The sequence below is a fragment of the Filicampus tigris genome, chromosome 1 (assembly GCF_054856515.1).
Source record: "Filicampus tigris isolate MCC_2025a chromosome 1, RoL_Ftig_1.0, whole genome shotgun sequence".
NCBI lineage: Eukaryota > Metazoa > Chordata > Actinopteri > Syngnathiformes > Syngnathidae > Filicampus > Filicampus tigris.
The window spans coordinates 27206164-27218921 of NC_141217.1; the positions used below are offsets into that span (position 1 = coordinate 27206164).

A 12758-nucleotide genomic window follows, 5' to 3' on the forward strand; every position below is an offset into this window, starting at 1 on the left:
GCAAAAAAACATTCACATTTAACTCACATGCTGTCCATTTCTTCAGCTCTTCCTTGAGATGGTTCTGCTCATTTATTAGAGTCCAGCTGTGTTTAATTAAACTGATTGGACTTAATTCGAAAAGGCGCACACCTGTCTATATAAGACCTTACAGCTCACAGTGCATGTCACAGCAAATGAGAATCATGAGGTCAAAGGAACTGCCCAAGGAGATCAGAGACAGACAAACAATTCTTGTTTAGTTAACTGAGAATATGCAAGTAAAATGACTTTGAATTTCTGAGTGAAAAAACTTTCCTAACTTTTTTCCAAGTATATACCACTCCATTTTTTTTAAACAGTGTTTGCCCATGGTTATAAGGTTAGGATAAAAGCTAGCACTAATCCTCTTAATTCCTGTTATGATAGCTTTCTGTTTGCAGATACAGTGTTAATAGCACTGACCTATTGGGAGCTGTACACACTTCTCACCGCCCTGTCTCAATTGTGACTGCACAAACAAGTTGCCACATAGCTGTTGATGAATCCAATCGTAATCAGCTCTTCTTACTAGTCTTACTACAGCTAATCAGTGGAATTTTGATTATCCGGAGGGTAAGCTGTGGAGGAAAAACTTCAAACATGCTAGAAAAAAACAGACTGCAATTTTGGAATCAGCATGCCAATTTCAGTTTTAAGTAACCAGCATAAAAACCTAACTCAACAGATTTAAAAAAAAAAACCAATTGTTTCCCACTGTTATCATTACAAATGTTTTCAACCGTGTAATCCAGCTCCGGTCCTCAAAGGCTGCTTTCCTGCGCGTTTTCCAGCCCTCCCTGCTGTAACACACCTGATTCAAATGATCAGCAAGCTCTTAAGAAGCTCAATAACAATCATGATCTTTTGAATCAGGTGTGTTGCAGCATTGATAGATCGAAAACAGGCAGTACACCGGCCTTTGAGGACAGAGTTTGGACACCCCTATTGTAATCAGTCAGTTGGCCAATTTGTTTATTTATTTATTTGGTTGGTGACATTCTGTTTACCACACGAAACATAAACCACACGAAGCAAAGGAGAGAGTTGTCTTGGGAGATTATTAGAAAGAACATTATAACAAGACAAGCACGCTAGAGGTAAAGGCCACAAGACCATCATATTATTGCTATTGCCACAGCACAAGGAAGGTGTTGCGTTTTTGGCATGTTGATGGTGGGCGCTGAAGCGTAGTAGATCTGAATACTCATGCAAATATTTCGATGTGTGCAGATGAAGCACAGCAAAAAAAAAAAAAAAATTATAAATTATAGATGCATTTGTAGTGCATAAAAACACACTAAAAATAGATGACAACATGACGCTCCTGGGATTCTGGGACTGGGAAAATCTGTAAACAAGCCGCATCTTCATTTGTGCTAATTTGTGGACATAAAAAAGGGCTCCTGTAATTTGTTGCTGAATATTATATCTTGGACGTTACTGCAGACATGCCTCCACAGCCTTCCGTATGATTGGCTGCAAATCCAGGCGAGACCTTGCTTCTTCGGGAGAGCAACCAGTCAGCAGTGAGACCAAGGTCATAGGCACTACCTGTTCACAAAAAAAGGAGGAAATATGACATGCAACATTCCTCTTGTCTTCTGTCATTTGATTACCTTTGTCCTTTCTCTGCCGGTGTCCGTGTGTGTGGCCATGTGACAGGAGGTAATGTCCTCAGTTAGGTGGTCCACCTGGTAGATAGCCTTCAGAAGAGCCTCCTCACACTGGGCCTCAGGATGACCAGACAATTTCTAGCACAAGAAGACAGTCGGAATTTGGTGCCATCACTGTTGTCACTTTCATATTCTGTATACTCATGCAGCTCTTCAAGATATTAAAAAAAATGTAGCTCAAGTTTTGGATCAATTGAAAACTGACAAGCTGAAGCACTGGGAAGTGAAGGCGCCAGTGTCAAACAACATAAAAACTGTGTGTGTGTGTGGGGGGGGGGGGTGTATGGGGGGTGCCTTGCGTGTGTGCACGTGTATTTTTTTGTAAAGAGTGGGCACCAGACAGAGGTTTATATCGAGGTTAAAGGGTGACAAGGGAGCAGAGATGGGGGAAAAGTACTGAAATTATGTACTTGAATAAAAGTAGAATAACTTATATAAACGAAAGGGTAATCATTTAGTTTTACCACAATATATTTTCTGTTTTCTCCCATGGCTGGGCGTCAGCCAGCTGCTGACTGGCTCGTTCTGAGTTGAGCCCATATTATTGACATTTTCAACATTGAAACACTCCACGTCATTGATCATTTTACTTCTTCTCACCTTCCAATTAAATTATCTTCTGTAGCGGGTACCGGGTAACATAGCGTCTTCTCGGGTGATGTCATAGTTTGAGATAGAGCTAGGAGCTGGGATGTCCGGGACCCGGTGTAACCCTTCTAACCAGTCTAATATGATTGGTGGAGCCACGAACATTGGTCTAATTTATTTTTTAATGGTCATGCATCATGTAAAACAAAAGTAACGACCCTGTTTTGAAAATGTATAGAGTAAAAAGTACAGATACTGGTGATAAAATGTAACATATAAAGTTAGAAATAAATACTCTGTGAATTATTAAGTACTGGAAAAAAACGTCTCAAGTACAGTAACGAAGTATTTGTATTTTGTTACATCCGATCTCTGCAAGGGAGTGGATTTTTACTCTTGTCTCATCCCTCTCACACAGACAAACTCCCATCCCAGTCCCAGACCATATTAAAAAAGAAAAAAAAACATCCACTCACAGTAACCCAATCTCAATTCATCAAATGCGTGATTGCTGATGTAATTTGATACCTGGATTAAATGTTTGGCTCGGCGGTAAAGTTTGCTGTTGGTGACTTGCAAGTCGATCATGTGGTTGTGGAAAACCTTGCCCTTTAGGATGTGCGCTCCCGTGCTCACAGCGTTTAGCACCAATTTGGTGGACAACTCCCACTGCCGCACAACAGAAAAGTGAGTGAGTGAGTGAGTGAGTGAGTGAGTGAGTGAGTGAGTGAGTGAGTGAGTGAGTGAGTGAGTGAGTGAGTGAGCGAGTGCTGTACCATGTGATGTAGACTTCCAGAAGTAGGTAATGGCCAAGAAAAGGTTAACGTGGACATACACAATCTACTTATTTCATCCTGCAAAGAGTAAAGAACGCTGGGTAGTAAATTATGTATATTAAGGTAGAACGATTGTTAAGGAAGCATTAAAAGCTAGGGTAGGCAGGGTGGTAGAGAGGTACAGTATGTACAGTAGGAGGTCGTTAAGCAGGCAGGCAGGCGACAGGTAGCCTTAGCATACGAATGGTAGATTGGGTACATTCAGTAAATAGTTGAGATTGATGGGGTGGTTGGTTGGCAAGTACATGAGGCTATAATGTTGTGCAGTGTAGGAAATGTAAGCAGAAAAGAGCTAGCTAGGTAGAAAGACAGACTTAAGGACAGGGACAGTATGTACTGCATACTGTATGTCAGTAAATCGAATTTTAGGTAGGGCGGTAACCAACTTGAAAACCAGCATCGGCTCCGTCAGACAGGTGATAAATAGCATGGAGGTTACACATCTTTTCCCTCACTCGCTGGGCTACGTTCATCACTTCAGGGATATTGTCTGAGAAAAGAAGACATCCGGTGTATGAAGAGAATGGATGGCTACAGACCGCAGTCAAGCTCTGGCACAGTCTTTTACCAGTATGTGTGTAGATGAGAATGACGGTGTCTTGTTCATCAAGAGTGGGTAGGATGTGAAGCAAAAACTCTTCACTTGCAATGCAAAACTGGGGACCCTAAATCAAGAAATTACAGAAATGTCTGCGGTTATCACCATCAATGAAGTGGGTCATGAAACATCAGAATAAGAGCTGTATTTCATTGTAATTTGATTTAACAGAATTTCACATATTTTAAGTCTTTGTAAAACTCACATAAATGCCATCGGCATGATGAAATGTTCAATCCCTCCCACTGTGTGACTTTACTGCCATGCAACATTACATTACATTGCATTGGATTGTATCTTTTGTTTATTATTAAGACACTGTATAATTTGATTGGAGGATTGGCACACACATTTTTTGACTACGCCATTCCTTTGTGATGAGGTTAAAGAGAACCCCGCAACAGTTGCCCCTCATATATACCAGCAAAGCAATGGAACCCTCATTGTTGTTGAGCGCTCTGTATCCTCCACTTATGAAAGCTTGAATATCCCCGTAGGCTACGACACACACACAAAGACAATAAGTAGCGTGCAGACTGTTTTCCAAAATCCGTTGCATTGCAACACATTTGTGATTACTATTGTGTACTAGACTGTGGCAATGCTGCTCACCTGCTCCAAACGTTGGCTCACACTCACTGGCATCAATGAGGCCCAGCACAGCCAGGCTGCCCCAGCCCAAGTAACACACACGTTTCTTACAGAGTAAACTGTAACACGCACAAACATCCTTTATGCAGCCAGGTATTTGCTATTAGTTGGACATTTGCAGTTGTTTGTGTTGTTCAAAGAATAATTGTGTTTGACTGACTGACCTCTGCCCAGCTGCAGCCACCAAACCAGCTATGGCCGTACTCTGAGCGTATGTGACCTCTACTGTTTTCTCATATGCGTTCAGGTGTTGCAAGATGAACCTAATGGAAAGAAGAAACAGGAGCATTCACTTGTAAACACATAAAAAACAGGCTACAGCAGTGGTTCCCAACCAGTGTGCCCTGGCACATTTGTGTGCAATTTGAGATCTTCAGGTGCCTTGGAAAATTGTTCCGTTTCATAATTAACAGTTAATAACTCTTCCACTAGATGTCAATTAACCTGTTAATCCACGTTTGGCAACATTGCTGTTTTGTATTGCGCCGATGAGATTTTCTTTTTGTTTTATAAAATATGTGCCTGAGCTTAACCCTGGACTACTACGCTGCCACCGTACTGACCACTAGAGGCCAGTAACACAACAAAAACACGGATAATTTGTTCCCTCCTGTGGTGTGAAAAATTAGATTTAATTAATCGGACTGTATCAATTTTCCAGTGGGTATTATATATATAGCATGAACAACTGTCAGGGTACAAACCACCTCACCAAGGAGTGCATGCAGCAACATACGCCTTCTTCCCTCTTTTTCGTTACACATTTCACTGAAACATTAAAGTCAGTATAAAAATAGAAAACAAGACTAGAATGTGTTGTCACAAAGAATGAATCAGAATGGAATTTTTCACAGAGACTCACTCAAGACACTGCATGAGGTCACCGCATCACTTGGTCCTATGAGGCTACTTGAGGTCACAGCACAAAGGTCATGCTTTTGTCACATTTCAATAAGCTGCCTGTCAGGATGTGTGATTAATGCACTGCACATTACACAGCCCAAATGTTGTTGTTCTTCTTCTTTTGAAATAACAGTGCATTCATTCTCAATTTCAATTTTGTTTGGTTTTTAAGATTTTATTCAATCCTTATTTTTGCAAATTACATTTACTATAATCCCTCAAGGCGAAGTTCAATTCACACTTTGCTGTGTAATTTTTGTTTTGCACACTCCACAGAGAACCAATTTACACACATGCAGGCATGCAAGCGGAGTTACCAGATTGATGAGGGGGGACAGTGTTGCGCCAATTTAGCAGAGTTAGTTTCCATTTAATTTTTGGTGCTTGTGACCCTCTGTCTCCAAAGCTCAAGTGCTTACAGATGAGCTACTGTTGCCTCATTATGTAACAGGTTAGTCCTTATACCACCCACATTGGTTCCACTCACAATAGAATTAGATCCAATACAAGGGCTACAAAAAAAAGGTCTTTACTATATAATGTGATTTAATTGACACTGGCAGTTTAGTCACTTTAATATGTCTATAACTGGGGCTGCAGTTTGAGGATGCACAGAAGCGAAGTAATGGCAGCGGCTTCACAGTTGCTTACTGGTGTGTGATGGCTGCACAGGAGAAAGCGGCAGCATGAGCAGCACACAGGATGACCTCCAAGAGCATCTTAGTTGCACTGCCTCCTTTCATCCTGGAAGAACCACTGATGGCCTCTGGCTGAACTCAAACGTACACAAGGCACAGGGGAGGTGCACACATACACACATTAAATCTTCTAATTTTGACCGGAGAATATGGTGATTAGTATCAGTGACCGCCTCTCACCCCAACTGATGGGTTGAGGAGGAAGGCCCTTCGACTGTTGGCGAGCGCCTGCATTCTTTGGACTACACTCAGGAAAGTGAACGTGCAGCTTGGTGTCGGCTCATTACTGCACAGAGATTATTTCACAATTATGTATAAAGATGTCCTAGAACAAAGGTAGACCGTGCCCAAATACTCACAAGACCTGGCACACCTACATGAGGGAAGGACAGAGCTGTAGCATGCATGTGAGACTCGGCCTCACGCATGTAGGTAAATAAGTTACCGGTAATCAAATAGCAGAAAAAACTCACAGTATGATACAGTGCACTCTATACAACAACAAAATGAAAAATTATAAACCTATTGTTAAAATATTACATCTCTGAAAGTACCAAATTTAGCATTGTTGTATTTTGCAGAATTTCTTATCCCTCATCTGGAATGTCATTCATAATGTTGTGACCAATGAGTGTATAGAATACATCAAAGCATACACACCGTGCCTGATGTACAGGGTTAAAACCAACTAAAACAGGCGTGAAAACATCCGGGTGCCTCAAGCAGAACTCCAACTGACCTGCCACAAATGGAGCCTACGTGTACATCAATTACAAACAAAAAAAGATACAAAATCAAGATGGCGTAAACATCCCAAAGGCTGTCTTAAATGTCAGACTCACAGAGAGTCCACAGGATATCCCAATGAACAAGACCCTCTTCTTCCCCTTGCACACCTGGTGAGGTTTAAAAAAAAATGCAATGACTCATTGCCGAAGCATGACGACAGACATGTTGGACATATTTTCCATCACACTCCTCACCTTCTTAAGACAGAGCATGCCAAGGTGGGGGTCATCTTCCGGGGCCTCTTGAGAGGAAAGCAGCGCTCTTAAAACATTAAAATGAGTGAGTGAGTGGGTGAGTGAGTGAGTGAGTGAGTGAGTGAGTGAGTGAGTGAGTGAGTGAGTGAGTGAGTGAGTGAGTGAGTGAGTGAGTGACACACACCTGTCGCCTCCTGCGATAATGTATGCATAGACCTCACTCTGGTTCATCTCCTTCAGCGCTTTGTTGAACCCTGACTAAACACAAGCACACACTGTGACGTCATAGCATTGTTCCATTGTGAAGTCCCAACAGGAAATTGCACTTCCCTCAGCGGACGCTGAATGTCTAATAAAGGAATGAAGATGAATACATTACAGTACATAAAACTGTAGCTATTCTAAGATAGCATGCAAATGCTTGTCAGTACTTTTGAGCAAAGGTGTCAAACTCCAAGCATCATGCCACATTATCTTATGCGGCCCACTAAAGCAAATAAAATGTTTCTATTTCATGTTTCCTGTTCAATGGATATGTTCTTCTCTTTTAGGAAGAAAAACTGTACCAAATTTTACATTCTCTTCAGTTTTTACATATCTATTACAAGCATCCTTTAACATAAATCAACCAACAACTGTTTTATAATTCAATCCCTTGTTAAAAACATACAATATCTCATAAAGTTGTGTACACACCTCTGATTCATGTAAATATTTCATTATATTTTTTCACGGCACAACACTGGACGCTTTTGCCACACTGTAAACTAGCCAGTGTCTTGGGGAACAGTGGAAATGTTAATGTCTAAATGGCTGCCAACAAAAGTGAGTACACCCCTCACACTAGGTGAAAATGAATTTGATACGCCCGTGTCGAGGAGCAGTGAACAAAACAGACTAAACCAGGTTACTCCCTGGACTGGTTGCCAGTCAATTGGATGGCACATATGGGTGTGTTTGCAGCAATGCGACATGGGATTCTGGTTAAGGTAAGCAAAACTTGAAGTAGATCTTTTGAGAGTGAAAGCGGCAGCAGGCTCCCACTTAAAGCGGAAGTCAACCCAAACATATTTTTTTCAAGAATATGTTCCCAGCAGGCCCAATAGTTGAAACACGGCATTCTGATTAATTTTGCATTTGTGGAATATAAGTTAAGCAGCAAAAAGCACTCATTTTTAGCCATTTTGTCTGCTGTCGACTGAAAACTGCTCACAACGACCAATCACGGCTCAGACTCAGAAAACAAGTCAGCTGTGAAAGATCTACTTCATTCTCATGGTTAGAAAACTCCAACCGGAAAGCTGTTAGCCAGGGGCGGATTATAAAGACGTAAACAATATATTCAGCTATATTCTCCGCTCACGATGAACTCCCACGCGAAGTAAACCATCCCGTTCTTGACACGGTATTGTGAAATACTTACATTGTCAACCCTCGCTCTTGTACTTGTAAGAAGATTAAGGCAACGGAGGCGTGCTCACTGTTTTTCCGCATTTGTCACTTCCCGTTGGTGCTCCGAGCGCTGATTTGCTAGCTAATAGCCAATCAAAGTGACCAAATGTCACGACTGGCGACGCCGATTCAACATGCGTAACTGCCCCCGAGACGCTTACAGACGGGTTACGACACTACGACGGTGGCCACTACACCAAACAGACGGCGCATTCAGACGCCACGACGCATCACCACCTCCGACGTCGGTTTGGTCTATCAGGCACTTTAATCTTATTTGAGCATACACCGACATAGTATGATGCAGATAGTGCACTCCATTTATCATTTTAATCAGACTGCTTCAGATAATGGCTTGATGGATTTTTCATCTGTTGGACTTTTTTTTTCTCTTTTTTTTTTTTTTTTTTTTTTACGGATTGACGATTGACGGACTGGTGGACCGGTGACCTTTACTGACGGAAGCATGGTTAAAATGACATGACGGACTGACCGACAGACCATTACAGTTTGGTTTGGCTTGAAACAATGACGGGTTGACGGAGGACGGACGGGTACCCAGGCTGCTGACGGATGATGAATGATTGACTGTCAAACTCTAGTAAAATAACCACCTCTGGAGCTAATAAAAATGTCAACATTCAGTGTAATGTTGACTAATGAATGTTTTACCGCCACGAGGAAAGCCAAGCGACCAGAAGTTCCGCAGCCACTCAAGACAACAAGGCTGTCCTTTGGCTCCTAAGAAACAAAGGATGCGCTTACACGTCACAGTAGTGAAACATGGAACGAGAACACAAGTGGGGCGATACCTTGAGGATGAGCTCCACTATCTCGGCCACCTGCATCATGGTTTTCACCACTTTGTCACAAAAAAGCGTCTAAAACAACATTGAAATGCATTTCTACTGTTTCAAAGACTTTCAATACACTCTGTTGTTACTTGACTAACCAGGTAAGTGCTTCCTGTCTCTTTGCGAAACATCTCGGCGTCACAGTTCTGCAACATCCTCACAATGCGACTAGGTGAAGCTCGGTCAATGTCCCGTGTCAGGGGGTTTGACTTCTCCGAAACAGGAAGTGAGGGCTCGTAATCTGATGACTGGTGAAAACAGTTTGTTTTAAGTTACTGGGGCCTATTTTTCTTAAGAATAATCCCATCACTAACACAAAAAGAGAATAGAAAATGAATATTTTGGCATTACTGTGGAGATTCGATAATATTCCTACCTCCCATTCATGCATCGTGGAGAGTGAACAGGATCGGCCAAATTCTGTCACTGAGGTATACAACGTAGACATGGCAGTGCCCAGATTGTTCTACAGTAACAAAGTCCACAAATAGACCTTTGAGATGAGTGTGGCAAAAGGAAGTGTGGAAAGCTCCAGTCCAGTTCGAGCTCTGTTATACTGTCTGATCACAAAACAAGGTCCACCTCCTGCATTATCTAATAAGATCCGATACTAGAACTGCCAGAGAGGCATTCATTTAACAGTTTGCTTATTAGTGTGATGTCAGTTTACAGTGGTGTTGAACTGCACAGAGCAATAATATACTGTATAATAATATTTTGCTCCGCCCATGCAACCAAAGAACGTAAACAAAATATAAGAAGCGCACTTCATCATACAGTTAATTTCAACACCACTGCAAAAGTTTGGGTTCTCCTGCTTGTTTATGGTAAACGGGGTGTCACTTGTATAGCACTTTTCTACCTTTGGTACTCAAAGCTGTTCACACTGACTGTACCTCATCTACCTATTGATGAGGCAGCATCAGTAGCAACTGGGGGTTCAGTATCTTGCTCAAGGATACTTTGACATGGTCACAATGGCCAGCGATCACACCCTCAACCTCCAGGTTGGGAGACAAACACTCTTCCACTGAGCCATGACTCCCCATTTACCCACCCATTGTCGTGCACTTTTTGTTTGTAAATCGAATATAAATAATATAAATTCAATTCTTTCTACTGTTGTGAAAGGTTGGTACGTGATGTATCAGTTGCTATGGTCCTTTTATGCTTTGTCCTTTACGTCAGATAGGCCTGATGTCTTACAGCTTATAAATTTGAGTTACTCAGTGACACATTGTCAGTGCGTCAAACCTTCTTCCAGTGAGGATGCAAGCTTTCTCCCAGTCAGAATTCGTTCAGTCCTGCTCTCTGTACTGTAGTTACTTTGAATTTTTGCTGACAAAAACCTTTACTTTTCCCCTTCCGTGTCACATCTGCGTATTGGTCCAAATCCCGATCCTCACGTGACAAATAAATGTTGTAAACTGTTATCGTTATACATAACTTTAGAGTCAGCAAGTAGTACTAGTTAATGACAAAATCCAAGTAATTAACCAAATTAAAAACAACAAATAAGAATACAAACCAGTAACTTAGCATGCTTTCTTATGCTGCGAGACACAAATTCTCTAGTTCATTGTGCGCCGCACCTTGGAATGTCGTTCGTTGGTACCGGCATAATCTGGGAACCCTCTTTTAAGTTTTTACTATTTTTCCACCAATACCTTTTTACTATTGGGTTCCGACCCACCAGTTTAGAATCATGGCTCTAAATGATGTATCAACAAACCTTTTGACGGACATCAGATCACATCTTCATTTAGGCAAAGTACCATCAGTTCCAAAGATTTTCCCTCCCGGATTTGAGTAATTACATCTTTTGTGTTTCTACAGTCACGGACCAGATGAAAACTCCTGATGATTCCTATCAAGAATGAGGTTGTCCTTTGAATCTTGTCACATTTACTTATCAGTGAGTAATCCAGGAGCCTCCCTTTGTCGCAGCATCACAATTCAATAGGCAGCATGTGAGAATGTATCTGTTGATCTGGAATTTTGATTTGGAGCTGCAATGTCATTCATTTGAGAACAAAAAAATCACGCAAAACTGGGGAATCTCACAGTCACCATCTGACTGGCAGGTGGCCAGCCAAGTGTGTAAACCACATCTCACTCACAAGTCACCTATACACCGTTCCCTGTGACCCTGAACTGGAAAATGCACACATTTTTATTCTCATACAAAACATTGGGGAGTATTTTGAATAGAGAATAGAAAACACAGTAGAAAATATCCATCCATCCATCCATTATCTGTACCGCTTCTCCTCACAAGGGTCGCGGGGCGTGCTGGAGCCTATCCCAGCTGTCTTTGGGCAGTAGGCGGGGGACACCCTGAACTGGTTGCCAGCCAATCGCAGGGCACACAGAGACAAACAACCGCACTCACAATCACACCTAGGGGCAATTTTAGAGTATCCAATCAACTTACCATGCATGTTTTTGGAATGTGGGAGGAAACCGGAGTGCCCGGAGAAAACCCACGCAGGCACGGGGAGAACATGCAAACTCCACACAGGGAGGCCGGAGCCGGGATCGAACCCACGACCTCTGAACTGTGAGGCGGACGTGCTAACCAGTCGACCACCGTGCCGCCCCAGTAGAAAATATTGACTCTGAAATTAAACTCAAGTGTTTCTAACAAATCGGTTGGGATGTACTCCCAAGATTCAGATCCAAGATCATCAATTACACACCTGTGGATGCCATGACAATAGTGAGGCTAGTCACTATTGCAAGCTGAGAGGGGGAAAATATGAATAACTTGCTGGCAGAGAGAAAAGGATTGTATCAGAAGTGTATGTAATTACTTTGGCCATGACCTTCATCAGGAATCATCTTCTAACAGTCATCTTTCACGTTAACACAGCCACATAATTATTCCCGTAGCACGATCTCTCACTCTCTCACACGCACACACACACACAACACTGTACAGTACTGTACAGTCAATGAGCAGCACTGGGAAATAATTCTACCTTAATCATTTTTTTTCACAACTTTTGCTATTACTTGTGTCATGGCAGAAGCCCCAAAACAAAAACAAAAAAAACAACGTTTTGTTTAAACACAATTTGATTAATTACCTCATCACTATTCGTCTTTCACACAGTCACTGGAAATAGAAATGTAATTCAGTCCAATTTACAGGCCAGCGAGAGCTCAGGATTTCACGACACTATGTGCTGGCGCTCATGGGAAATGAGGTTGACTTTTGTCAAAACACTAACGCTTTTGTCCACATAGCGCCACCATAATCAACAAAAACGGACATATGACACAGTGTTGCTTTAAAGTCAAATACTGTATAAAGTTAATGCTGTTATTCAAAACAACTGCAGAGTCACTGTCAGCACTCAAACCTGTACACTGTACCATTTACAAAATAAGAATATATTCTGCCTTATATTGCATTAAGTCGTGTTAAATCCTAAACGGACATATTACACAGTTTTTTTTTATGGACAAAAGTTTTATTAAATAAGTGTAGACAAAGCT

The 12758-nt window shown here is 41.8% G+C and overlaps 1 protein-coding gene across 1 annotated transcript; it reads right to left on the reverse strand.

The window, feature by feature from the left end:
* Positions 1-157: 157 nt before the first annotated feature.
* On the reverse strand, positions 158-9656 carry gckr (glucokinase (hexokinase 4) regulator). The gene is made up of 19 exons (XM_086044266.1): positions 9634-9656; positions 9356-9505; positions 9216-9284; positions 9076-9144; positions 7136-7209; positions 6952-7018; positions 6811-6864; positions 6629-6723; positions 6149-6254; positions 5922-6040; positions 4532-4630; positions 4329-4426; positions 4138-4214; positions 3687-3783; positions 3505-3608; positions 3059-3136; positions 2811-2951; positions 1638-1772; positions 158-1572 (listed from the first exon to the last, which is right to left on the reverse strand). The coding sequence occupies exons 1-19, from the start codon at positions 9646-9648 to the stop codon at positions 1459-1461; spliced, it is 1761 nt and encodes a 586-aa protein (XP_085900392.1). The 5' UTR covers positions 9649-9656; the 3' UTR covers positions 158-1458.
* Positions 9657-12758: the final 3102 nt, after the last annotated feature.